Source organism: Narcine bancroftii, chromosome 10 (genome assembly GCF_036971445.1).
Source record: "Narcine bancroftii isolate sNarBan1 chromosome 10, sNarBan1.hap1, whole genome shotgun sequence".
Lineage (NCBI taxonomy): Eukaryota > Metazoa > Chordata > Chondrichthyes > Torpediniformes > Narcinidae > Narcine > Narcine bancroftii.
In genome coordinates, this window is record NC_091478.1 from 105,851,613 (window position 1) to 105,879,182 (window position 27,570).

General features: G+C 41.0%; 1 protein-coding gene across 9 annotated transcripts in view; it reads left to right on the plus strand.

Moving 5' to 3' along the window:
- Nucleotides 1–27,570, plus strand: part of zdhhc7 (zinc finger DHHC-type palmitoyltransferase 7) — a 173,150-nt gene that overhangs the window by 119,157 nt on the left and 26,423 nt on the right. For 5 of the 9 annotated variants that reach the window (XM_069902155.1, XM_069902154.1, XM_069902159.1 and 2 more), the window contains 3 exons: nucleotides 14,629–14,698; nucleotides 16,758–17,076; nucleotides 27,290–27,414. In XM_069902155.1, the coding sequence (XP_069758256.1) occupies nucleotides 16,771–17,076; nucleotides 27,290–27,414 (431 nt within the window). In that variant the 5' untranslated portion in view covers nucleotides 14,629–14,698; nucleotides 16,758–16,770. Of the gene's footprint in view, nucleotides 1–11,659; nucleotides 11,801–14,628; nucleotides 14,699–16,757; nucleotides 17,077–27,289; nucleotides 27,415–27,570 lie in introns of those variants that run through there. The other 4 variants (XM_069902160.1, XM_069902153.1, XM_069902157.1 and 1 more) reach the window with 3 other exon arrangements.

The following is a 27,570-nucleotide window of genomic DNA, read 5'->3' on the forward strand; positions in this document are numbered from 1 at the left end:
TCCATGCATTATTTCTGAACTTTTCAACTCTGTCCTAGTATGTCAGCTATGGATCAAATACTTCACTCTGAATCAAAAGATTCAAGTCTCACTCCAGAGACTTAATTACATAGTATAGTGCAAGATAGCACAAGATATATTTCTGCAAATAGAAACTCCTTAAATTATTTACAATAATAAGGATGCAAGGTGTGGTTTTTAATCAGCTATTAGCTGTTTTAGGCAGTCCAATATCATTTTAAAAAGTTAACTTTATTCTTTCGACCTGTCTCCAATGAATCCGATTAGAACCATAGAACATTACAGCACTTGAACAAGCCTTTTGGCGCTTCTCCTTTGTGCTGAACTATTCTACCTAGTCCCACAGACTCGCACCCATCAGTAGCTCTCCACGTCCCTTCCATTCAGGTACCTGCTCAAATTCTTCTTAAGTGTTAAAACTGACCCCGCATTCACTGCTTCAGGTGGCAGCTTGTTCCATACTCCCACCACTCCCCCAATGTTCCCCTTAAATCTTTCCCCTTTCACCCTTAACCCATGTCCTCTGGTTTGTATATCACATACCCTCAGTGGCAAAATGGCAGATGGAATTTAATGCAGACAAGTGTGAGGTGATGTATTTTGGAAGGACAAACCATGGAAAACAGTAGGGCACTAAGGGTTGCGGTAGAACAGAGGGAATACAGACACATAATTCCTTGAAAGTGGTGTCACGGGTAGATCAGCATTGCAATGAGAAACAGTAAAAGTCCATTCCTTTTATTAGCAGTTCATGATTAGATAGTTAAGGATGGTATAACTCCAAGCAATTTCCATCATGTTTAGAGATGTACAGTACAACTCCCATTACCGGATTCTTCGAAATGCTCATCCAAATTTTTTTGGAGCCAAACTGAGTGCAGACCTCAGGCTCCCGAGCAGGAGCTTCAGGCTGTGATTTGTTGCTACTGGGCTGTTTTTAAAAAAAAAAGACCAGTTCTCCAAAAACTGAGCCAACGTAGACTCAGTCCTGACCATTTTGGATAATGGGAGTTGTACTGTACTTGAATAGACACACATTAGTAAATGGTATTGAAATGTGCTCATTGGTACTCAGAAGACGACTGCAATAAAAAAAAACTTGGGACTAGCTGTTGGACATCCATCATCAGCCATTGGTCATTTATTGAGTTGTGTAATTGTCTACTAGATCTCTGCAAAAGAATGCAAATGTGTTGTATTCAGCCGGTCAGTACACTTTGCAGCACACATCTGTAGAAATTTGCCAAGGTTTCCAATGGCATATCAAACATTCATAAACTTCTGAGGAAGTAGAGGCGCTGACGTGCTTTCTTCACAATGCCATTGATGTGTTGGGTCCTGGAAAGATCCTCTGAGATAGTGACTCACAAGAACCTAAATATGCTCACTCTCTCCACCTCTGATCTCCAATGATCACTGGATTGTCTATATCTTTGCATTATGAGTTTCATTTGATGCAATATCTGCAGTGTTTTGGGGAACTGAGATTTAGATTTCACTGTCATTTTCATTGTTCACTATCATTTCTGGTTTCAATAAATTTCTCTTATTTTGCAAAGTCCCATGAGAAGAAATTTCTCTTTATCTGTGTTTTTGAATTCCTTATAGTTGTTTTAGAAAGTTTACTTTGATTAAATAACTCCTTGGCTTCTTATTGTCCAGAGTCAAGTTAATATAACTCCCTCACATTTATCCCTTTGTGGCTTAATATTATTGTGAATTTGCACTTTATCTCCTCTAATCTTTATTTTCTGAGATTCATTGACCAAATCTGATTCCAATCAGATTTACCAATTTGTAGCATGGTTTCTCAAAGAATCCTTATTTAATGTATGATTCAGCAATTCAAGCAGTGAATATATCAGTTGGATCACAAATAATGAGGGCTGAGCAATGCAGTGCACATTGTACACCTACCACAATGTCATAGTTCTGTTTTATTTATCTTCTTCAGCATGATGCTGAAACAAGCCATGAAAGACCTCAACAATGAAGACGCTGTTTACATCCAGTACCGCACGGATGGCAGTCTCTTCAATCTGAGGCGCCTGCAAGCTCACACCAAGACACAAGAGAAACTTGTCCGTGAACTACTCTTTGCAGACGATGCCGCTTTAGTTGCCCATTCAGAGCCAGCTCTTCAGCGCTTGACGTCCTGTTTTGCGGAAACTGCCAAAATGTTTGGCCTGGAAGTCAGCCTGAAGAAAACTGAGGTCCTCCATCAGCCAGCTCCCCACCATGACCACCAGCCCCCCCACATCTCCATCGGGCACACAAAACTCAAAACGGTCAACCAGTTTACCTATCTCGGCTGCACCATTTTATCGGATGCAAGGATCGACAACGAGATAGACAACAGACTCGCCAAGGCAAATAGCGCCTTTGGAAGACTACACAAAAGAGTCTGGAAAAACAACCAACTGAAAAACCTCACAAAGATTAGCGTATACAGAGCCGTTGTCATACCCACACTCCTGTTTGGCTCCGAATCACGGGTCCTCTACCGGCATCACCTACGGCTCCTAGAACGCTTCCACCAGCGTTGTCTCCGCTCCATCCTCAACATTCATTGGAGCGACTTCATCTCCAACATCGAAGTACTCGAGATGGCAGAGGCCGACAGCATCGAATCCACGCTGCTGAAGATCAAACTGTGCTGGGTAGGTCACGTCTCCAGAATGGAGGACCATCGCCTTCCCAAGTTCGTGTTATATGGCGAGCTCTCCACTGGCCACCGAGACAGAGGTGCACCAAAGAAGAGGTACAAGGACTGCCTAAATAAATCTCTTGGTGTCTGCCACATTGACCACCGCCAGTGGGCTGATATCACCTCAAACCGTGCATCTTGGCGCCTCACAGTTTGGCGGGCAGCAACCTCCTTTGAAGAAGACCGCAGAGCCCATCTCACTGACAAAAGACAAAGGAGGAAAAACCCAACACCCAACCCCAACCAACCAATTTTCCCTTGCAACCGCTGCAACCGTATCTGCCTGTCCCGCATCGGACTTGTCAGCCACAAACGAGCCTGCAGCTGACGTGGACATTACCCCTCCATTAATCTTTGTCCGCAAAGCCAAGCCAAAGAAAAGATAACTCCTTCCAAAGGATCTGACAGCAGCCTGTGTGGGAATATATCCTGTCTTTCAGTAACATCATGAATGAGAATTGGTGAGTACAATTCTTAATTCATGACATCATTTGAAAACAGCTTCACCGCCTCACTAAAGAGTGGATCCTATATTTGACAATCATCTCCAAGCATGAAAGACAAACATAATGGTGAATGTTGCTACATGTAGAACTGTCGTCAGCAGTGTCTAGACTTAAAGTAATTATGCTCTCTGAGACCTTTAATTTCTTTTACTAAATAGTTTTACTTTTTCGCTTGAACAAATGGAACTTTTCTTTAGTTGCAGAATAATGCAATGTATATTGCAAGGCTTTATTATATAAATTAATCTATCATCTGATTTATAATGCTATTGGCACCAGTTGGTATATTATAAATGTGTTGTATTCAACCAATACATGTTACAGACCCCAAAATCCAAGAAAGGAAATGCAACTTTTATGTTCGTTAGTTGATCTTTTACCTAAAACGTATAAACTTAATAATAAATGCTGAGTTTCTTTACCAAGAATTAAATTCAGTTTTCTAGAATACCTGACAACAGATAAAAATTTATGGTTTTGAAGGAAGATCTAAAAAAAATAGTTCATTGCATAGAGCAGAATCGTCCCAGAATAGATCCATTGCTTGGATTGGCCACTTGTAGTTCCTCCCCTTCTGCAGTTCTTTTCCAGATGTAGAACTTGCTAGGCATGTCACTGCTCTGCATCGAACAGGAATACAGCAATTTGGAACCAGAATCAGCAATGAGAGGGCTTGGATGTACTGCTAGATCACCTTCAACATCTCATTTGTCCTCAAAGGCTCATAAACAACTTTTAGATGTTTTGTTTAGTTGGTGATATTTTGGTCAAGTGGATTTCAAATGATTTTAAAAACATTAAAATATTAACAATTTGTTTTATTAGAATATTAAAATACCAACATAGAAGTCATCTTAAAGTAAAGCTGAGCTTTTAGCCACAGGATTCGGAACCACTTTTCAGATGTGAGTGGCCATTCATATGCCGGTCCTTCCTGGCATAAAGCTGAATGCAAAGTGTATCTGGGCACTCTTCAGCAAGTCATGGTCTGACACCAGGTCCATGGTGGGTCCAACGATGGGGCAGATAGACTGATGCCCAGAACCTGACCTTGGGCTTGGCTCACTTTTGGAACAATGAAGTGTCAGCAGGTAGGAAAGGCATCTTCAAGCCCTATTAGTTTATTCTGCTGGATTTCCTTGAAGGATTATTTTTTTTTTCCCCTAAATGTAATTGCCTTTTATCAGAAGTTTAGTGGAGAATTGTTGGTAATGTGCACTTTCCAGTTCATCAAAGAGACAAACGAGAGGTTGGATGTTGCCTCATTTGCCCTCTGTTTTGCTGTTGAATTTGGGGATGAATTGGAATAGAGGAGCTAATGCACTTTCATATTTGGCCCATCAGCTTTATACTAGTTCTGTACTGTGACAAACGGCAGTGACTGGACCAACTTCTGCTTAATTCACATTTTATCTCCATCTCTCTGGCCTTGAAATGCCAGCCCCAACAAAACATTGCTGCAAGACCAGTCCTAGCTTACCTGACAATCAAATTTATAAACTGCAGACTCAAAAAGCAAGCACATGGGGACATCCAAACTCCTGGATTTTCCATTCAGAATTGTACCTCTCCTCTTTCACATGTCGCCAGTGTGGTTGGTTATTCTACATGCATAACTATTTATTTCTGAACAAATGTAACACAGATTGATAACTTCTGCAAAATAATTGGTTAGGTATTCATTTCACAAAATTGTCTTATTTTTTTATGAATATGAGAGTTATTGTCATATACATAAGTACAATGTGGAGATGCACTAAAATTCTTGCTGCATCTGCAGTTACTTCAGATACACCAACTGTAGAAACAAATTAAAAGAATAGATAAATATTCACAGTGGTAGTTATTGCAAAAAAAAAAGCAGTGTTTCAATAGTGCAGACAGATTATGGTTAGGGTAGTATGTGAAGGTTCAAGGGCCTGAGACTTATTGGCATAAAAACTATTTTGAACCTGGAGGTGCCAAACATCAGGTTTATAAGAAGAAAATGTGACCAAATGACGGGGATCCTTTATGGTGTTGGCTGCCTTCTAAAGACAGCGCCTCACATAAATATCTCTGCATGGATAAGAACTAGGTTTTTCGCTTTTTCAGGCTTCTATATTCTTGGGCACTGGAGTTTCCAAGCTAAGCCGTTAAGCAACCAGAGAGCGCAGTTTCCACAATACACCTGTAGAAGTTCGATAGAATATTCAATGTCATGCCAAATCTCCTCAGACTTCTTCAGAAAATAGAAGCAGTTAAAGTGTAAGGGTTAAAATGCATTTCTTGCAAACAAATTCTATTTTGTGGTTTCAAGCAATTGTTTAATATATTTCATGCTGTCTCCTGGAAACAGCCATTTTGAAGGTCAAAGATAACCAGGTCAGTTACTTTTAATTAGTTTTCTTTGTTCTTTGGAATGGTAAGAAATTTAGAATGTTCCAACAACTTTTATTGACCATTTAACCATCATTTAATTAATATTTAATCATTGTTTAACAAAGTTTAACAGCTTGTAACAATGTATAGCAACTAATAATGCCAAATAAACATTGGAAAACTCAATTCAACTTTAGTACAGATTTGTTTGAATGCATCATAGGCAATAACAACATTCTAATTCTAGCAAGCAATTATAAAGGAAAATAGTCATATAAATTTTAATCAATAAAAGATGGAATTTAAGACTATAGAAAGTTGGAAATTGGATTTGGAATTCAGACTGTATCTATTGTGCTCTGTTTAGAGCATTTTGAACTCAAAGAGGCACGATTGTCAACCGCATCACCAAGGCCATTGAAGAAGTAATAAGCCTTAGTAAAGGATTCCTTCTGTGTGTTTATTGCAAATTATAACACAGTTTGGAGAAACTTTGAGGACTGCTTTAGTTTTGGTGTTATTGTTGTCAGTGTTTGAGGTCTGAGTGCGACCGTCAGCTGAATGGATACGATAGCCGCCGCCACCGCCGCTGAAGCTTCTGCACTTGCAGAGCTACATGTTGAGAAGATGAAGGACACATCTTAAAGAAGAATTGCAAAGGCAGCAATTAGATACAAGTGGAAACAAAAGTAATGCAAGTAAGACTAAATGAGGCAATAGAACAGCAGAAGGTTATGGCTGCTGGGAGTATATATCTCACAGAAGTAATGCAAAAACCATCTACAGATTCTAAGATCAGCTATGTGGAAATGGTTGAAACTGTGCCACAAGATGGTGGTGAGGAGGATGGGCAATCCAAAATTGAGGCAAAGTCAGATATAAAGGCAACATCTGACATATAGGATGATGCGTGACCAGAAGATAGGAAGCAGGAGAAGAAAGAGGAGTCCCAGAACAAGTTCCAGTGTTTCAAGTACTGCATCCACACGTGTAAAGGTTCAGGCAGACATGGCAGCTCTTAAAGTGGAAAAGAAAATGCTTTAAATGAAATTTGCCCAGGAGGAGCAGCTACAGAGAAAAGATGAGCTGAAATGGGAGCAGCTAAAAAGAGAAGAGTAGTAGCTATGGAGAGAAGAGGAAAGAAGAGCATCTAAGGAGGCAAAAGGAGCAACTGAAACTGGACAAAAGAAATTACTGTTAATCAGGCCAGGTTGAGGACACTAGAAGTCTCTGAAGTATCTGGCACTCGAAGAAAATTACCTAAAGCATTTAACGTTTTTGAATCGCGTTTTGAGGAAGGACAACAGGAAAAGGAAATATTTAATAGCAAAGAAGAGCCAGTGTTACAGTTACGAGATTTTTATGGTCCTGAACTGGTCAGATTAAGGCGTGGTGGTGCCAAATCTCAAATCCCAATAATAACCCCAGTGGACAGATGTGAGTCAAATGTGATCTTCCTATACAGAATACATGTCGCTACCATCAGGTAACAGAAATTTGAGTGAACAAAGTAACTTACGCCCAGGCGTGGCAAGGCAAGATGAAATGGCTGTATCGTTAATGCAGTTACAGTCTCTCTCTTCTTTACCCAAGTAAAAGATTCCAGTTTTGATAGTGACCCACTTCAATTCCAAGCACTTTTGAAAAACTTTGCAGTATTGAAATTAAGAGCCAAAACTTGGAGGGTTACACAGGAAGTTGATCTATTTTGAACATCAAACAACTCAATTTATGCAAACATACACGTTCTGCAGTCTGAAGTATTTTTGGCAACCTTTTTTAAAGTATAACTGGTAAATGGTAGTATAAAGATAGTATCCAATTTGCATTGAATAAATGATGAGTCTTGTGAATTGAGTTTGATGCACCTAATTTGTGGCCTAGTAACAGAAAATTACCATCCAGTTCACTGATGGCACGACAGTGGTGGACATTATCAGTAAGAACAAGGAGGCAGTATACACAGACGAAATGCAGACACTAACAAGATGGTTGTCGATTTCAGAAGGGCCCAGGGAGATCATGCAGCCTTGACCATTGACAGCGCTACCATTGAGGTTGTCAAGAGTGTCAAAATCCTTGGTATGCATCTGGCAGAGAACCTCACCTGGTCCCTTAACACCAGCTTCATAGCCAAGAAAGCCCAGAAGCGCCTCTACTTCCTGCAAAGGCTGAGGAAAGTCCATGTCTCACCCTCCATTCTCACTACATTCTACAGAGGATGCATTGAGAGCATCCTATGCAACTGCATCACCACCTGGTTTGGAAGCTGTACCACCTTAATATAATAACATAATTACATGGATTAGAGTAACATCACCACAGTGGGGCCAGAGAATTCAAAATTTTAAACCCATATAATCTAAATAAGGCCTCCCAGTTTTCCAATAAAAAAAATAATTCTCATATAAATTATGTTATTTTTCTAATAGAATGCAAGATCTCAATTCCATATGCCATCTATGTATACTCAAATCAGTTTCATTTTTCCAAGTAATCACTAAACATTTTCTGGCTACAGCCAATGCTAATCTCAAAAATGTAATTTGAAATCTAGTTAGCCTTAATTCTAAACTCAACTTCTTAATATGACCTAACAAAAATACTGATGGATCCTATGAAAATTATGAACGATAAAGTTGACTTGAGATTTATTTAAATCAATGAGAGAGCACAAGGAGGGATATGAATTATTATCACCCTACACACTCTACTTGCTTGACTTCTCAGTGTCACTAAGATGAATGGGTGTATTATTGTCAGATTTCACCAATCAAATTTGTCAAGGTGTTGTTGCACGTGGAGCTGTGTGTGTCTTCCATATGCTACATCTAAAGCTGCATCAATATATTTTTGATTACAAAGTACAATATTTACATCAATTGGCTATTTCAAGGAATCCTTTCTGATCCCATGACCATCAACTGGTCTTTTTCAGCTGTGAGTCGAATGGCATAAAGTCTGGACCGAATATACCATCTGAAATTCAGACCCAATGGCAAAGGTCCTTCAGTTCTAACAGCCTCATAGTAACAGACAACTCTAAATAAGTCCAAGTAATGTAGATCAGACCTTCCTCTGGCTGTGACCTTGGTGACCTGGATCATATAGGTGAACTCCATCAAATTCTGTCCTTGACATATTCAATGCCTTTAAGATAAAGCACCTTTCTAATGAGACCTTACTGTGGCTTATGTATTTGCAAATTTGCTGTAGTTGTACCCACAAAGTAAGTGCCTCTTACATCCTGAGAGACATTCAGGAATCCCACTCATCATTTTGCTAAATTTGGTGTAACTAAACTCGAAGAAGGTAATCAAAGTTCATTTTATCATCACATACAACCCTAAGATTGCTTTTCCTGCACGCTAAGTAGAATTTCTACTTATCGGTAATGCAAACTGTTCTCAAGAAAAAGATACGTGTATAAAAGAGAGAAATGTAAACCAAAAAGAAATGTAAACAAACTGCAATGCCGAAAAAAAATTCAGTAAAAAATAATGTTCAACCTAAGAGACCTTAAATGAGTCTGATGGTGGAAGGGTACCAACTGTTCCTGAACCTGATGGTACTAGTGGCACCTAAACCTCTTTCCTGATGGCAATGAGAACAGAGTGTGCGCTGGGTGATTGCTGCTGCTCTCCGACGGAGGACTGTTGACTACATTTTACAGGGCTTTCCACTCCAAGGTATTGGTGCCCCCACACCAGCCGGTCAGCGCGCTTTCCATTACGCATCTGTGGAAGTTTCAACAGAAGAAATCAACATTTACATTTTATTTTCTGATCTCTACTGTTGGTTTCAAGCCAACTATTCCATCAGCTATTTTCTAACAATAGTTCCATTTTTAATGTGGCTTTCTTTCTTATCATCTAGACCCAGCTGGCATATCTAATGCTTGCTGTCTGAAGAGCAAACAAATTGGTTTAACAATGGCAATGTTTTTAGGATTGGATATTAACACTGCTTGAAATGCAATCAGATCTATGTAGTCTTCTTAAATCAAATTTGCTTTTGATTAAGATTACTTTTACTCTTTCCAATTGTATTGGAAACACAAGCAACTGCAGATGATGGAATCTGTAGCGTTCTGATGCAGTCTCCACCCAAATAATTGACTATCCCTTTTCCTCCACAGATACTGAGTTACTCCAGTAGCTCGTTTTCTGTTTTTAGCTGTATTGCAAACATAATGTTAATGCAACAAAAGACAAAGTTGTAAGAGTTGAGCTTTCATCTTTTTATCCTGAAACTTTAATCCAACTAGGTTGATGAGCATGACCAATAACTGTAAATGGATAACAATGGAGGACAGAATATGAGATGGCATTTATACTCCAAGCACAAAGGAAAGGAAAAGCAATATTATTTTCTACTGTGAATGGATGACTAATCCTAAACAATTTTCTGCACAACCTCTCAAATATTCAGATTTTATTTGAGCTGAAAGACTAAATTCAGTGCAACTTTCTGAAATTCGAGAGGAATGAAAATTGTTGTGGTTTCAGCTACTCATTCTGATTTATTATTAGGGCTGAAGTGAACAGGGTCCAAACATTTATTTGGCACTGTTTCTGGACCAAATTGGCAAAATACACTTTGATGGACTGTAACCGAACAAAATTTCCACCGGGTCTCATAAGTATGTATAAGGCAAAAGACTAAAGCTTCATCCAAGAGAGATATTTGGGGAATGGGATTCAGGACTTGTACTGCAAAGAAATAATTTTTGTGCCAATAATTCGCAGAGAGCTGGGTGGAGCTGAAAATGGTTTCGAAGTTAGAAAAGGCACTAGCATAGAAGGGTGGACTTAAAACCAAGAATGAAAAGTGATTATTGTTTAATGAGAGGTGGACATCACCTTGGGAACAAGAAGTAGGTAAATGATGCACGTTTGGTCACACACAGCAACATTTTGAATCACCCCACTTTACAAAGGGTAGAATGTGGAAGTAGTGCATTCAAATAATCAAGTTGAGGGGCAATAAGTTTGTTTATAGTCACACATACCAAGATGCAGTGAGAAAGTTTGTTTTGTGGGCAGTCTAGCAAGACATTCTATACAAAGTATAAAACAGTACCGAAATGTGGTTACAGAGGAAAATCAGTTATTACAGAGCAAAGCCAATATGGCGAGCTCTCCACTGGCCACCGAGACAGAGGTGCACCAAAGAAGAGGTACAAGGACTGCCTAAAGAAATCTCTTGATGCCTGCCACATTGACCACCGCCAGTGGCCTGATATCGCCTCCAACCGTGCATCTTGGCGCCTCACAGTTCAGCGGGCAGCAACCTCCTTTGAAGAAGACTGCAGAGCCCACCTCACTGTCAAAAGACAAAGGAGGAAAAACCCAACCCCAACCCACCAATTTTCCCCTGCAACTGCTGCAACCGTGTCTGCCTGTCCCGCATCGGACTTGTCAGCCACCAACGAGCCTGCAGCAGACGTGGACTTTACCCCTCCATAAATCTTCGTCCGCGAAGCCAAGCCAAAGAAAGAGACAGGTACAAGATCCTTTATCCGGAACCCTTGGGGGACAGTGTGTTCCAAATTTCAGATTTTTCTGGATTTCGGAAAGCCAGATTTAAACCCACCCAAATTGTGCTGCCGTATCCACCCCCTCGCCCGCCCGACTCAAGCTGCCGTCTCTCTCCCTTCCGTCACCCGCCCGACGCGCTGCCGGTCCCTCCCTTTGCCCGCCTGACTCATGCTGCCGGTCTCCCCCACCCCCCCTCACTCGCCCACCTCGCGCTGCCGGTCTTCCCCCCCGCCCACCCGCCTGACTCGCGCTGCTGTCTCTCTCCCCACTTGCCGGATTTTGGAGCTTTTTGGGTTTTAGATGTCCAGATAAATATCAGTAGGAACTAAAAGAATTTGGTGGTATTGATTTCACACTAGTGAATCTTCCTGATGAGAAGGGGTGGATGAAGATGGTGTGGCCAGAGTTTTTAAATATGTTCACTGCTTTTCCATTGCAGCATGAAATATAGGTGAAGTGAATTGGGTGGGGGAGAGAAGGCATGTTCTCTGATAATCTGAGCCACTTTAATAATTGTCTGCAGTTTATTTCAGTCTAAGGTGGAGCACTTGCCATTACCACACAGTGACATACCCTGACAGAATACGTTCACTGGTACATCTGTAGAAGTTTTTCAGGGACATGGGGGACATGTTTCTCGGGCTTCTGAGGAAGTATAGGCATTGGTGGGTATGCTTTCTTGTCTTTTCGGTTGAATGGGTGAACCAGGACAAATCACTGGAACTTAAAACTGTCCTTCTAACTCCACCTCAGCACCATTGATACAGACTGGATAGTGAGCTGCATGCTTTTGCTGGAAGTCAATGACCAGCTCCTTAGTCCTGCTGATCATAGAATACTACAGCACAGTACAGGTTCTTAGGGCCTCAATGTTTTGCCGACCTATAACATATATATATTCATTTAATAGTCGATCCAGTGGAAAAATTGAGCCCTTTTTTTTTTGACTCAAAAATTGTGTATTTTCTGTCTATCCCATGTAAAAGTCAACTTCCCATCCCCGAATTGTTAGCCTGGCTGCCCACCCATCTGAGCTCCCAAAACCCTGACCACACATCCTTATCCTGGCCGTCTACCCATCTGAGCTTTCAAGACCCCAACCAATCCCTTGTGCTAGGACATCCTAAACAGAGCAACCCCACTGTTGCCAGGAGTGGGTGTTACCAGTTCTCTGGTCTTGAGCCATCAATCAACTAATCCAGTCACGTGTGTGAGAGGGCTCACAAGAGTTCCCTTGGGACTAAGGGCATGTAAATACTATAAATGATTCTCTAATTGTAAATAAAAGAGTTCATTCTTTGTCATTTCTGGGTCTAATGAGTAGGAAGCTTGTATTTCATACAATGCGTTTTATAGCACAAACATTTGGCACATGACCAGCTGGCAGTGAAAATGTCTGTTGGGACTCCAGCCATTGTAAAAAGTGAGCATGAAGTAAAATAAAATTTGACAGATGTTTTAAGGAGCTCTATCACTGAGTTATTTTTTTACCCAGAGTCAAGCACATTTGAAACTTGGTTCAAAAAGTATCAAGACTTATTTGCAATCAACTTTGCCAAGTTCAATGATGCATGGAAAATTAAGCTATTGTTGAAGAAGTTAGACACTCAAAAGCGCGAGCGCTACACAGACTTCATTCTGCCAAAACTTCCCCATGAGCTCAGCTTTAGGGAAGCACTTAATGTGTTGGCAGAGATATTCAGTGAGCAAACATCGCTGTTCAACATTTGGTATCAGTGCCTCAAAATGTCTAAAAAAGTTAGCAAAGATTTTGTGACATACGCGGGTTTGGTGAATCAACATTATGAGTGTTTTAAACTCCCTTCGTTGACTGAAGACCAGCTCAAGTATCTAGTCTTTGTAGCGGGAATGCAGTCATACCAAAATGCCGACCTCCGAACACATTTGCTAGCGAAGATTGACTCTTCAAAGATGAATAGCTGAATGCCAACGATTAATTAACCTGAAACACGACAGCAAAATGGTGGAAGCAGTACACCCATCTTCAAGCGGTTGTGTCGAGACAGGCAAGTCAGCAGACTCTGATGGACAAAACAAAAGTGTGACCCGCCCAGCCAAACGCCCATCACCTGTTGGAACTGCAATGAGTGGCACTACGCTTGTGACTGCCCATGCAGATGTAAACGCTGCAGTAAATGCAAGCGCCCAGAGCATAAAGCAGAATGCTGTAGAGCTGGAAGACAGAAAGCACCTGATAGGTTTCACTTTTGAGGGTGAAATGAACTTATCACAGCGGCTTTCAAGATGGCTAACGCCAAATGTGGGGAATATGTGAAAGTACACATTAACAGCATCCCAGTGAGGGTTCAAATTGATACAGGTTTGACATTACCCTAATATCAAAGAAAAAGTGGAAATTGATTGGTCTGCCAGTGGTGACACCAAGCGAAAACAGTGCGGAACGTTTCCAGGGGTATCCTGGAGTTGTTAGGTTCAATTGTCTGTTCCATCAGCTTAAATGGCACAGAAGAAAATGGAATGTGTCACCTGGTAAAATGTCATAACCTCGATCTCATGGGTCTCGACTGGATCGAAAGGTTGAAGCTTTTGGACCAGCTGCTCAACGATATTTGCCATAACTTGCAAGTGGAAAATACCCCACAAAAGTTGCTGGTAGAGCTAAAGCAACACTGTGCAATGGTCAGACCATTGACCCTGTGCCGCCCAATTACATCCAAATAACCTTATAACCTCCAGAAACCGGAGTCCCGGGGAAAACTCAAGTAGATGTTGAAGAAAGTACAAACTCTTTACAGGCAGCGCGATATTCGAATCCTGGTTCTGATCGTTGGGACTGTAACAGCGTTGCGCTAACTGCTATACCAACGGTGCTGCCCTTATGTGCTGTGTTCAGTTTCAGTGTCAAATTGAGGAAACAGCAGTCACACAGTATCAATGGGAGAGAAACAATTAACATTTTAGGCTGATTTTTTTTCTCAACCACCTCTTCCCTTATTGTGAAACCTGAAATGGAAAATACCATTCAGCCTTATCCTTATGACAAGTGGTCAAAAATAAATGTTGTTTATCCTCCCAGAATCTATGCTGACAACAGGTATTATCACTTCCCCTAGAACCTTAATCAGATAACCGCAATTTATTGAATATTCAGACTTTCCTGTGCCATTTTGTGTAAATAAGTATGCAACATCTTATGTGAAAAGTATAACGTTCCCTTTATGCATAAACCTGAACATATGATATGAATTTGTACCATATTTTACTCCTACAAAACATTCTTAACCTGTGAGCATATTTAAAGTTTGTATAAACAGAGGTTCAGCTGTTATCAAAAGTGATTTCAGTTGTAGACCTCCATCCTACACTTGAAAACTACCTGCTCAAACAGCAGTTTTTCAATGAAGAAACTAGGGGTTCATACTCTGGATGGGATTCAAGATTTTATAAAAATTCATATCAATGTTAGCCAACATTAAGGAATGAATGAAAGTTGCAACTTATTTTTTTGCAGGTCTCCAGACTGATTTAGAAAAGCAGTTTTGATTTGGAAGCAACTTAATGGAAAAACTTGAAACATTTAGGTAAGATATTAGTTTTGTGTTCCATTCACCAAGCCATTAAAATAAGCTTAATAGCTAAATTTATATTCCTTTCTTTGCCAACTACAAAGCAATTTAATAAAATTAATGGATAGGCATAACACTTTAATACAAAACTCACAGTTTAATATTAAGTTATAAGCTTTGTCCAAATAAATCAAAATTATACCATTTGGGATGTATTAAAAATATACAAGGATGTAATGTTCAGGATCCCAACCTATGTAACCCTTTCTATGCGTGTCCCTGAAGCTCATATTAGAATTGGTACATTTTTCATGGATAAATCCATTATTTGAACATGTATATAGAAGACTTGAAACTTATTCTGAATAATTCTTCAATATTCTTAATTGATAAGAATTGGTTTGCAGTTAAAATTTTCTATCTACTGTTATAAATAGAAAACCAGTTAATGTAGCCCTGATTTGTGCAAGTGGGACCCTCTACACATTTTCTTAAGCAATGCTCATTGTGACATGTCATTTTTAAGCAAATGTAAATACAGGTCGAGCACCTCTTATCCAAAATGCCTGGATTAGATTTTGGATTTTTTTTGATTTTGGAATAAGTGTTTAGGGTAACGAAACAGCACAGTAGCATGAGCAGAATCCCTGTATTGGCTGTGAAACAGCAACAACAGACAACTGCAGGCTTTCAGTCTCCACTTACGATGCTGTGTTACACTCAAACATGGCATTTTTGGTCAAGATAAATTTCAGATTTCACATGAAAATAATGTTTTGTACTTGCCTTGATTCAGAACTATTTCAGCTATTTCACCATCAGTCATTTTCAATAATATCTTTGTACCACAGAGCAGACGATAAGCAAAAAACAATGTGTAATGCACATAGGTCTGGCGGTGATGATGGTTGATAACAAACTGGCGACAACAGAGCGTCAGAGCCCCACATGGGCAAGTGAGGTCAGGTGTAGAATTTTTCACTTGTGACGTCATGTTTGTTCAAAATGTTTCGGATTTTGGAGCATTTCGGATTTTCGGATAAGCAGAACTCAACCAGCACTTGCTGATGTCAGATGTGAGAAATGGTTTGAAGACTGAGTTTTAGGTGCCATTAAAGGTGCCATGGACCCATTCCTGTGCTCCTTTTCAGTTTGCTTGGTTAACAGGAATATTTATTATCTTACTGTGTAGTGTGTAATGTGAATTAAAAGTGTTGAGGTAGAAGTAAACATAATGCAATGTTCCAGAAATTCACCTTTTCCAGCATCATAAAAATCACAAATATGTTGGAATATTAGAATTTCACTCAATTTTGGAATTATTGATTGGAAAAATACCTTAAATTGGAACCTGTAGTGGCCCGCGCCTCAGGCCAACACAGGAAATGGCCTTCGAACATGGTAACCAGCAAAACATGTGCGGGCTGACACGCCCGTTTCCATAGGCCATTTGCAGAACAGTGAAACTGGCCAATCACCGCCAGTGCATCACAGGGACCCAAATTGGGGTCCGGGCATCTGAGGTAACCAATCGGCAGCTGGCCCACTCAAGCCACGCCTCGGTACCACTAAATAAACTCTGTCGAATACACTCTACTGGTGTGTCTGTCTTTCTTCTGCAAATTCGAGCCACAGCCTTAGGGCTATAACCGAGAGCTATAACCTAGCTGTAGCGACCTCACTACAAACCAATAAAAATCAGAAAATTGCAAATGCTGGAAATCTAAAACAGGAAATACAAGAAACTTCCAACAGGGAAGACAGCATCTGTGGAAGAGTGTTTTTACTTGAGACGTTGGCTGTTTCCTTTTCCATGGATGCTACCTGGCCTGCTGACAGATTTTCAAATTTCCTAAACTAATAAATGGTGAGGAAATAAATTGCATGAGAAAAGTGAAGTGAGAAAAGAGAATTGTAATTTTATTTGCAACTAGGTTGTATTTAAAAGAGGAGTACGTTATTCAGTGTAAGTTCAGTTTAAAATAATTACATTGTATTGATTTTTTTAAAAGTTATTTAAAGAGCTACATTAAGTAGTAAGTATTGGCATTTAATTTATGCATGCCTCTCCCAGTAGATGACGGATCATGCAGTCATCAGGGCATCGATTCCGGGACGTTGACCATCATCCTTTACTGGGCTCTGAAGATGACTTTGAGTGTTCATCTGCCAGTGTGGAAACAGTGGATCGGATCTGGTTTATCCGTGATGGATGTGGAATGATTTGCGCTGTCATCACTTGGCTTCTGGTTTTATACGCAGAGTTTGTTGTGACTTTTGTAATACTGCTGCCCCCCAAAGACTACTGGTACTCGCTGATAAATGGAGTTGTCTTTAATAGCCTGGCAGTGCTGGCTCTTTCATCCCATCTGAGAACAATGTTGACAGATCCAGTAAGTGCATCTCACAAATATGTTTTAAAATATTTCACAGCAGATAAGTGGAACTGTTCAATTGTATGGTAGTCTGTAGCTAATACATTCAGGTAGTCTTGGCTATTGAGTTACCTTGTGTGTCTATAGCAGATCCAAGAGGTTTTGATTCTAACATGGATTGAGCTCCTTGGTCTTTGCCAGGGCATAGCAGAGATACTGAAAATCAAGTAAAAACACAATGCTGGAGAAACTCAGCAGGTCAGTGTCCTTAATACATAACCGACTATTAGGGCTTGAGCCCTTCATCAAGGTATGGAAAAATGTCACCAGGCATCCAATTAAAACGTAAAGGGGGGAGGAGCACATTCCAAAGTCAGGAGGTAATATTTGGAGAAGGGAGGGAGGGCACATCAGTGAGCAAGGGGAGGAGACATGGCTAAGTGAATAGAGAGGGAAGGGGTGGAGGCTGAGAGAAAGAAAATGGGGATGGGAGGAGGAAAGGAGAGGAGGTCAGCAGAAACCAAAAAAAGTTGATGTGAATGCCATTCAGTTGGAGAGTGCCCAATTTACAGATGGTCTTGCTGGGATAGTACATGTGGCCATGGACAGAGATGTGGGAGTGGGATGCAGGACTGAAATACTGGGCTTGCGGACAGTAAAAGTGCTCAGAGAAGCAATCTCCCGGTCTGTGCCCAGTCTTTCCGATGTAGAGGAGCCCACAAAGAGAGCACCGTATGCAGCAAATCAATCCTGTGGATACACAAGTGAACTGTTGCTTCACTTGAAAGGCCTCTTTGGGGCTTTGGAATGTGGGGAGGGAGGAGCTATAGGTACGTGTGGCACCTCCTGAGGCCACAAGGGAAGGTGCTGAGGGGGGTGATTTGTGGAGAGGGATGAGTGCATGCATAAGGGAGTCATGGAGGGAGCAATCCCTATAGAAGAAAGAGATGGGAAGAAAGTGGAAGATGTGTTAGTGAGATCTTGCTGTAAGTGCCAGAAATTTTGAAGGATAATGTGTTGGATGCAGAGGCTGGTGGGGCGGTAGTTGAGGACAAGGAGAATCCAGTGTTGGTTGCATCAAGAGCAACCAGAGAGGGCCAGAGCAGATGAGTGGGAAATTGAGGAGATGTATGTGAGAGCTGAGTTGATGATGGTGGAGTGGAAGACATATGTGGAAGAAGGCAGAGATTTCAGAAGATCTGGACTGGAAGATCTCTTGGGAACAGATGCGGCAGAGACAGACAAATTGCGAGAAGGGAATAGAATTCTTGTAGGGGGCAGGGTGTGAGGAAGTGTAGTCGAGGTAGTTGTGGGAGTTGGTGGTTTTGTAATATATGTCGGTGGAAGGCTTGTCTTCTGAGATGGAGACAGAGAGATCTAGAAAGGGAAGAGTGTTGTCGGAGATAGACGAAATGAATTTGAGGTCAGAGTGGAAGTTAGCAGAGAAGTGAATTAAGTTGACAAGCTTATCATGGATGCATTAGGCAGCCCTGAAGTAACCTGTGTAGGTTTGCAGCATGGATTGCTCCACAAGCAGGCATGCCTGGGACACATGTGAGTATCCATGGCTACTTGTTTGATTTGAAGGAAGTGAGATGAGTCAAAGGAAAAGTTGTTAAGAGTGAGGACAAGTTCTGCCAGGTGGAGGAAGGTAGTGGTGGAGGGTGATTGGTGCAAAGTGCTTTAAGTCCTTTTGAATGGGGGATAGAAGTATAAAGGGATTGGACATCCATCATGAAAATGAGGCAGTCCAATTCAGGGAATCTGAAGTCATTGAAGAGATGGAGGGCAAGTGAGGTATCGCAGATGTAGGTGAGGAAAAATTGGACCAGGAGAGAAAAGATAGTCAAGGTAAGGCAAAATTTGTTGGGTAGAGCAAGCAAAACCATGGGTTTACCCAGATGGTTGGGTTTATATATCTTGGGGAAAAGGTAGATGGGAGACAATGAGGTTGAAAGCCGTGGAAAGGAGTTGACCAAAGGTGATGAGGATGGTTATGTATTTTTATTTTTGCTGTATAATGGACACTGACCGGTGAATTTCTCCAGCATTGTGTTTTTATTTCAACCATGGTGTCTGCAGATTTTTGTGTTGTATTTCCTTTCATATTTAAAATCAATGTCAATAAAAGAGAGAAACAGGCCAAGATTTACAATTTTGTCATGGCTGGCCCAAGTACCATTCACAATTCGATGATAGAAATTTATTTAGCTCCCCACATTCTGCATATACTGCATCTGTCTGCACTCCTACATTTAAATATCTCATTCTGAAGGTAAAGGTAAGATAATAACCAAGATATGTTGAAGTTGCTGATTTCAGAAGGTGGAGGGGTTGTAGATCTAAAAGAAGCCAGATTATTTCTTTCAGTTGATGCTTTGTCACCTACCCTGAGCCTTGCAGGTTTTGGTTTGTTAATTTTTTTGTGGATCTGGCAATGCTTTTAAAACCACCATTTATTGTCTGTCCCTTAATTGCCCTTGAGAAGATGGTGGTTCCTTCTTGAACCACTGCAGTTCTCTTGGTGACAATATTACCACAGTGCTCTTGGATATTGAGGAGCACATGTTAGACCCAGCGATGATGAAAGAGTGGTGATATATTTGCAAGTAAGGATGTGTGGCACTTGGAAGGGTACCCAAAGGAGGCGATGTTCTCGTCCACCTGAATAGCATGTCCTGCTTGGTGGTTGATGTCATTGGTTTGGTGCACCGTTGGCACATACTCGGTATGTAACTGCTGTTCATTTTATCATTGGAACACACCATGTGCCAATTGTGAACAGGCTACTTGCCTTGAGTGGTGGTGAGCCACTCATCCTGGCAAGTGGTAAAAAATATTCCTTCACTTGTGGCTTGGTGGAAAGCACTTGGGATATCGGAAGGTGAGTCACTTGCCAAAGAAGCATCAGTCTCTGAGCTAATCTTGTGGTCAATTCAAATCAAGGATGACCAACTCTGCCCATCCCAATCCCAGAAGTCCTAGAGACCTCAGCACATTTAAGTAAAAGTTTTTTTTGTTTTCATTTCACCTCGCATAACATAAATATTTTTATGTCGTTGGTTGGAGAGGAGTGCGGAAGAAACCAAAAGTTGACTGCTTTGCAGGGAAAGAAGCCCATAAATTTTGATCACAATCCTGGGAGGGGTGCAGAATTGGGGTGGGGGGGTGGTGGTGGTGGTGGGGGCCATAGCCTTAAAAAAGTTGAGAATGGTTGATTTGAAGCATTACCCAATGAAATGTAATTAGAGTAATTGGAGAAACTCAGCAGGTCAGACAGCTTATTTGTATTGCATTTGATGTGATTAGATGCTATTACAGCATGTTAGTATAGTATGGTAGTTCATGATGTGGAGCTAGTTTACAAATATTTATGATGAGCTGGTAAAATTGAAAAAGGTGCCCTCAGAGAGTGGTGGGAGTATGGAAAGAGCTGCCATCTGATGTGGTTGGTAGGACCCTATCTTAAGTTTTAAGAATAAATTGGATAGATACATGGATGGGAGAGGTATGGAGGGTTATGGAGTGGGAGCAGGTTATTGGGACGAGCTGAAGAGTGGTCGGCGCAGACTAAAAGGGTCGAATAGCCTCTTTTGTGTGCTGTAGCATTCTATTGGGTTGCTTTGTGTTCATCTGGAAAGATATACAATTTTTTTAAACTTTGGCATAATTCTTTTCAAAAAAGATTTCAAAGTCTTTCCTGTTTTATTTTTTAAAAATGTGCCATTTATACAAGTGGAGAAATTCTGCTGCCTGTGGTGCGGGAATAATTCCGGGGTCCAGTAAGGTGCTACCTCAATGGTTAGTGAAAGAATTTTTATCTGTCAGATTGAGGAATCTACATTATGGCTATCATGAATGGGTATTTGTTCATCTGAACTGAATAAATTGATCACCAGAATATTTCCACTTTGAGTAGGTTCTAACAATTAAAATGAAACCAACATTTAGGAAGATTTTGAATTTAAAATAAATTAAAATTAATAAATTATCCTATTTTCAATCATTTATGCTAACATGACTCGGCATGTTCTATCCATTTCACAAATTATATACACTTTGTTGGCTCTTTTGAGGATTGTTCAAAAAATTATTTAGATTCCACACCTGTTTTTGTTGGGTTTTTGAGGATCTCCAACAGAAACTGCACTGCATATTTTTTCACTAATAAATATTAATAAATTTGCATTTTAATCATGACTCATTCCATGCCAGTTCTCCAGCTAGTCACAAAATTGCACAGCTGAAATCAGTTGTATGAAGAATCAATCTGAACGATTTTGACAATGCATTCCAATTACTTGCTGGAGAAGCCCGAAAAACCTTGTGCAATTGAGGCCCCACCAAAATTACAACTTTGTAGAAGCAGGTCCTGTGACCTCCTACAATTCTTAAGTCTTTACTCACATCTCAACCAATACTGTGATTTATGACTTCTCTTTTGAATGCTTCTGATGAACCTTGACTCCATCTCAGCCACTACTGATGGTCTCTGGCCTTTTGACTGGCAAGGCCTATACTTTGTTGTCTGCAAAGCAGACTCCAAATTTTCCTGTTTGACCACCAGGATTAGGAGGAATAAACTGGAGTACACCAAGGGATGAATACTAATATATTTTTTAAAAAAAACAAAGATAAGGTACTCCAGAGATATAAAATGGCATGACTATAAGTTCTTTAAAAAATTCAAACCACTTTCTAACTTTACTGTAATTTTGATAGTCTTGTCTGTATCTCAACCACAAATGTTTTGAAACTAATTTCAAAAGTTAGGGCACTCAAGATGCCAGTGACTATTTTGTTGCTCGGAGCATGAATACTGTAATGGGTCTATCACATTCATGAGTGGTGCATGTGCACAGACGCATTAATGTATTGTTATACATGGCAGTAAACATGGCATAATTACAAAAAAAATGTTAGCTGTAAATCACTTCTCCCGAGTGCTTTATTTTGTCCTCCCACTTACAAAGGGGAAACAACATGGTGACAGCAATGGCTGATGTCAAAAATTGTTCCATACAGGTGATTTTTGGATCCCTACAAACACTAGAAATCTCCTCAAAAAAAATCATCACCTGATCACCAACACGGAAAGAATTGCCGATAATGTCGTAGAAACCTTCAAGAAATTTCGGTAGAAGAGCAGCCTGGCCTTCAAAGCTTCCTCAAAGGGACCACACAGGAGGAAAAGGTTAGTTATATCCTTCTCTGGATGGTGGAACAAGGACTAAACCTATTCAACAACTGGGAACCTGCCGAGATGGAAGAGAATGATCCAAAGAATATATCTGAGAAATTCTCCTCTCACCTGGAACCTAGATCTAACCACAGAATTAAATGATATGAATTCCATAGCCTAAAACAAGAGCCTGAAATGCAAATTCAAGGAAATTGAAGGAAGTTAACCAACTGATCTAGGGAAACACCCATCCCAGGGTACAAAAGACTCTTCTAGGGAAGGGTAGTTTAAAGTTGGCAGATGCAGTAGACACAGCTAGGCCACCAGGGGGCAAATACAGTCCCTCTCCATACAGGCCAACGCACAACAAAAATATGGAAAGGTCGATGCTAACACATACCAAGAAAGCCACAAACCCCCCCCAAGACCTGTAGGAACTATGGCAGACCACACCCCTTCGATGACCGCAAGAAATGCTTGCAAATGGTTCTGAATGGAGGACCCGTGGGTAGGCCAATCACTGGGAAAAGATGTGCAGGTCTGGTACGAAGAAAATAAAAATTCCAATGAAGAAAGGATACAAGCAGAAGATACATTACATAGATGGAAGAGACAACAGTGACTCCGACTCACTGACGCTCGACATAGAAACAATTCACCTTCTCGAGATGTCAAAGAGTGAAAACGGAGAGAGAACTGAGTTGCACACTACAATCCAAGTAAAGAGAATAATCAGAAGCAGGTCTACAACATTTAACCTGAAAGTAAAGCTCGATACTGGATCACAAAGCAACATCCTTCCATTCAGACTACCGCCAGATAGTCCCTGAAAACATAACGAACAGATACCCGAAGGAAGTTATACTAGAGGCTGCAAACATCGCAGTCACATCCTTTGGTGGACCCGTGATCAAGCAGCTAAGAAAAACCAAAATCAGAAGCTGTCATGAAGAAAAGAGCATCACGTGTGTACATTCTGCATGGCAGACACTGACGGACCAGCAATTCTGGGTCTGAATAGATGTCAGGAGTTACATTTAATCTCCGTAAACTGTGAGATCCATGAGAAGAAAATGTCCAAGAGAATCAACAGCCACACCCCGCTTGAGCACCGCCCTCGATCACAAACAAGGCCGAGTTGATGAACATGTACCCTGTATGCTTCAATGATAGAGTCGGGTGCTTTAGAGACTTCAAGTACCACATCACCACAGACCCAGATTGCAAACCAGTAGTCCATGGTCCAAAGAAAGTGCCAATAGAACTTAAAAAAAAAAGCTAGAGCAAGAACTGAAGGAAATGGAGGACAAGCAAGTGATAGCAAAAGTAATAAAGGTGACTGACTGGGGAAATTTCATAGTGGTAAAGGAAAAACTGAAAGGCCGCCTGAGGATATGCCTGGACTTAAATCAAGCCATCAAGAGGGGTCACTATCCAACACCGACACTGGAAGACATCATACCAGAACTAGCAGGGCCCAAGATATTCAGCAAGTTAGATGCTAAGAATGGATATTGGAACATGAAGTTGGACGACCAATCAATACTGCTCACAGCGTTCAAAACTCTATTTGGTCACTACAAGTTCCTGCGAACTACCTTTTAGCCTCGAGATGAGTCAGGGCGTGTTTCAACAAAAGATCGATACAGGGGATACAAGGGCGCAGTTTTCATTGCAGACAACATCCAGGTCTATGATAGAGATGAGAAAACTCATGATCTTCACCTACACAAAGCCATGGAGAAAACAAGAGGGGCCAGCATCAAACTCAATGCAGACAAATGCATCATCAAAGAGAAGGAATGCCAATTCTTCGAATAGTGTACACACCTGATTAGGTCAAGCCAATCCCAGGGAAGGTCATGGCCATTGCCGAGATGGATCACCCAAAGGACATAAAGGAGCTTAGAAGTTTCCTTGGTTTGGTGCTCCTTCATCCCACTCATGTCAGGCCACATAGCAAACCTCAGAGAGCTGCTGAAAGATTATGTGGCGATTCAATAGTCATCATCATATCAGAGAAGTTTTGACCAGCTCAAAGATGTAGTCTGCAGGTAAGTGGAACTGAGCTGTTATGAAAGAAAAAAAACTGTCACATTACAAGTAGACACTTCTACCAGAGGCCTTGGAGAAGTGTTGGTGCAGGAAGGAAAACCAATAGCTTTGGCCTCATACGCCCTGACAATAGAGGAGACTAGATATGCCAATATTGAGAGGGAGCTGTTGGCAGTTGTGTACGGATGTGAAAAATTACACGAATTCCGATATGGGAGATAGTTTGTGGTGGAGAGTGATCATTGCCTGCTGGAACACATCCATAAACATATCTAAGCAAGACACCAGGTAGACTGCAGACACTACTCCCCCGACTCCAATGTTACAACTACAAACCAGGAAAGGAAATGGTGCTTGCTGATGCCTTGCCACACCTTTCCCCAAATGAAAAATACGAGATGAAGGACATGGGGATCAAGGTACATCACCCTGTCAATGTGACCAGCACCAAACTAAGCCAGTGCTACAGCTACTCTTGCAGCAGGTAGTACTGGGATGGCCAGAGAAGATAAAACCAGTGCAGCCTGCAATACATCAGTATTATCTGTCAGAGAGGACATCTCGCTAGAGAATAGTATTCTGCTGGCAGGGTCATATGCAATAAAAAAATTCTCCAGAAAATACATCAAGGCCACATGGGAATGGGGAAATGCAAACAGAGCAGTGTCCTGGACAGACATCTATAAAGACATAGAGAAGATGGTGGCTGCAAGTCAGATATGCTAGAAGTACAGGAGCACACAACAGAAGGAGGAGATGATTCCTGCTGAAATACTCATCAGGCCTGGCAGACAGTGAGAGTAGACTTGTTCACTGAGAACCAAGAGTCGCATCTAATTGTGGCCTGTTACTACTCAAGTTCCTATTCATCAGGAGAGTGAAAGACCTGAGAGCATCAAGCATCACTTCAGTGGTACGAGCACTCTTTGCAGAACAGCGAATACCTGAGCAAGTGATATGTGATAATAGGACCCAGTTCACACAGCATGAATTTAGAGAACCGGCTACAGAATATGGGTTCACTATCACAACATCATCTCCACACTACTCCAAGGGCCATGAGTTCATCAAGAGACATATGCAGACAGTCAAACACACACTCACCAAGTGTCGAGAAACGAAGGTGGACCCTTACCTTGCTCTTCTGTCATCCTTCAGGGCCTATATGAAATCCCCACCAGAGATTTTGAATGCTAGGAAATACAAAACAACCCTGCCAAGCAAAATCCATCCTCCAGATGATCAGGAGGAAACCAGAGGAAAGCTGGCTGACGTACACGAGGAAGAACGTCATTGGTACAACAGACATGCACAATCCTTACCAGAGGTCTTCAGAGGGCAGCACATGCATGTTCAAGAGCCAGTGATGAAAACCCGGAGCCCAGCAAAGGTCGTCAATAAAGCTGATAAAGGTCCTACATCATCGAGAAAGGATCTGGCAGACAACTGAGACGAAACATGGTCCACATCCGCCCAACACCAAATCTGGCAAATCTGGCAAAGCAGAGAGCTGCAACATGAGCGACAACACCAGGAACACCAGCAACTTCTGCAGTGTCAACAATTAGTATGGCAACGTATGGCAAAATGTCAACCAGTAACACGACTACGTCAGCACACCAAGCAGTAGGTCAAATGTGGCAAGCAGGACCACCATCTACACACATACCAGCATCTCAGAGTTCAACAGTTGCCAAAGTGGAGAAGCAATATCCTGCCACCAGTGCAATTTCACTGAAAATATGTGAAATTAGGACATTTTATTTTTATAGTTAAAATGTTTAATTCACATTTTAAGTAGAGGTAAAGAAGCAGTAACTTTTTTTGAGGAGGGATGTTATATACTCAAGATACCTGTAACTAATATGTTGTTGAAAGCATGACACAGTAATGGCCGTATCACACTCGAGTGGTGCACATGCACAGTAATGGCCGTATCACACTCGAGTAGTGCACGTGCACAGTTATGGCCGTATCACACTCGAGTGGTGCACGTGCACCGTTATGGCCGTATCACACTCGAGTGGTGCACGTGCACAGTTATGGCCGTATCACACGCGAGTGGTGCACGTGCACAGTAATGGCCGTATCACACTCGAGTAGTGCACGTGCACAGTAATGGCCGTATCACACTCGAGTGATGCACGTGCACATACACATTCATGTATTGTTACTCAGGGCAGTAAACTCGGTGAAATTACAAGAAAGTTAGCTGTAAATTCCGTTTCTGAGAGCTTTATTTTGTCCTTCCACTTACAAAAGGGACACAACAATGTGGCATGTTTTCACTTAAATAGTACCTGCTGATATAAAATGTTAACTCTGTAAAAATAATCATCCATAATTCTCAAAAAGACAATGAATTGTGTTGTGAGTAGCTACTGAAGTGTTCATGTGCACAGTGCCCTTGAGTAAGGAAAAAGGTGTAAAATTACCGACTAAATTTTGCAAAGAAGGGCTGAGCATTAAGGATAAAGATACATGATATGATTTCATGCAAAAGAGTTTGGCCAACATTTCAATACTATTCAATTTTCAATTGCCTTCAAGTTTTGGGCATTTTTTGAGTAGAAAACTTTTACTGGAGCTGAAGCTTTATATAAAAAAAAAATTTTTTTTTAAACTCACTGGGGTGTCAGGTCGTATGGAATGAATGTTCAGAATTCTTGGAAAGCGAGGGCAGGTAACAAGTTTCATGAAAAAATGTTGGTAAAGAATGCAGCACTTTTCTCAGTCAATTGTTGAAGCAGAAATCACTGCAGTTTTTAATGTAAAAATTAGACCAAGAAACGAATGGAGTAAACTTTGTTTTTTTTTTGTCTAAAGGAAAATCGTGTAAATATTGAGGGGTAAAAGATAACTTGCCATGTAGCTAATTTTATAAATTGTTGATGGAAGTGAAAAGCCCATTTCTTTAGCTCACTTTGTCTTGATTTTTGTATGATTGATTATTGCCTTGCTCACTTGTATTTCTGGTGTGGACTCTTTCGACAGGGTGCTGTGCCAAAAGGCAATGCCACAAAAGAGTATATGGAAAGTCTGCAGCTGAAACCCGGGGAGGTAATCTATAAGTGCCCAAAATGTTGCAGTATTAAGCCAGAGCGAGCTCACCATTGCAGGTATAAAAGAATGTAATTTATGAATAAACTTCCAATGCAATTATAATCAATGTGCCTGTTCCATAATAGTGTTCCATAATAGTGTAGTAAATAATAGTGTAGTAAAACCCCTGGTATCCGGCACTTATGGGGATTGGTAGATTCCAAATACGAGTA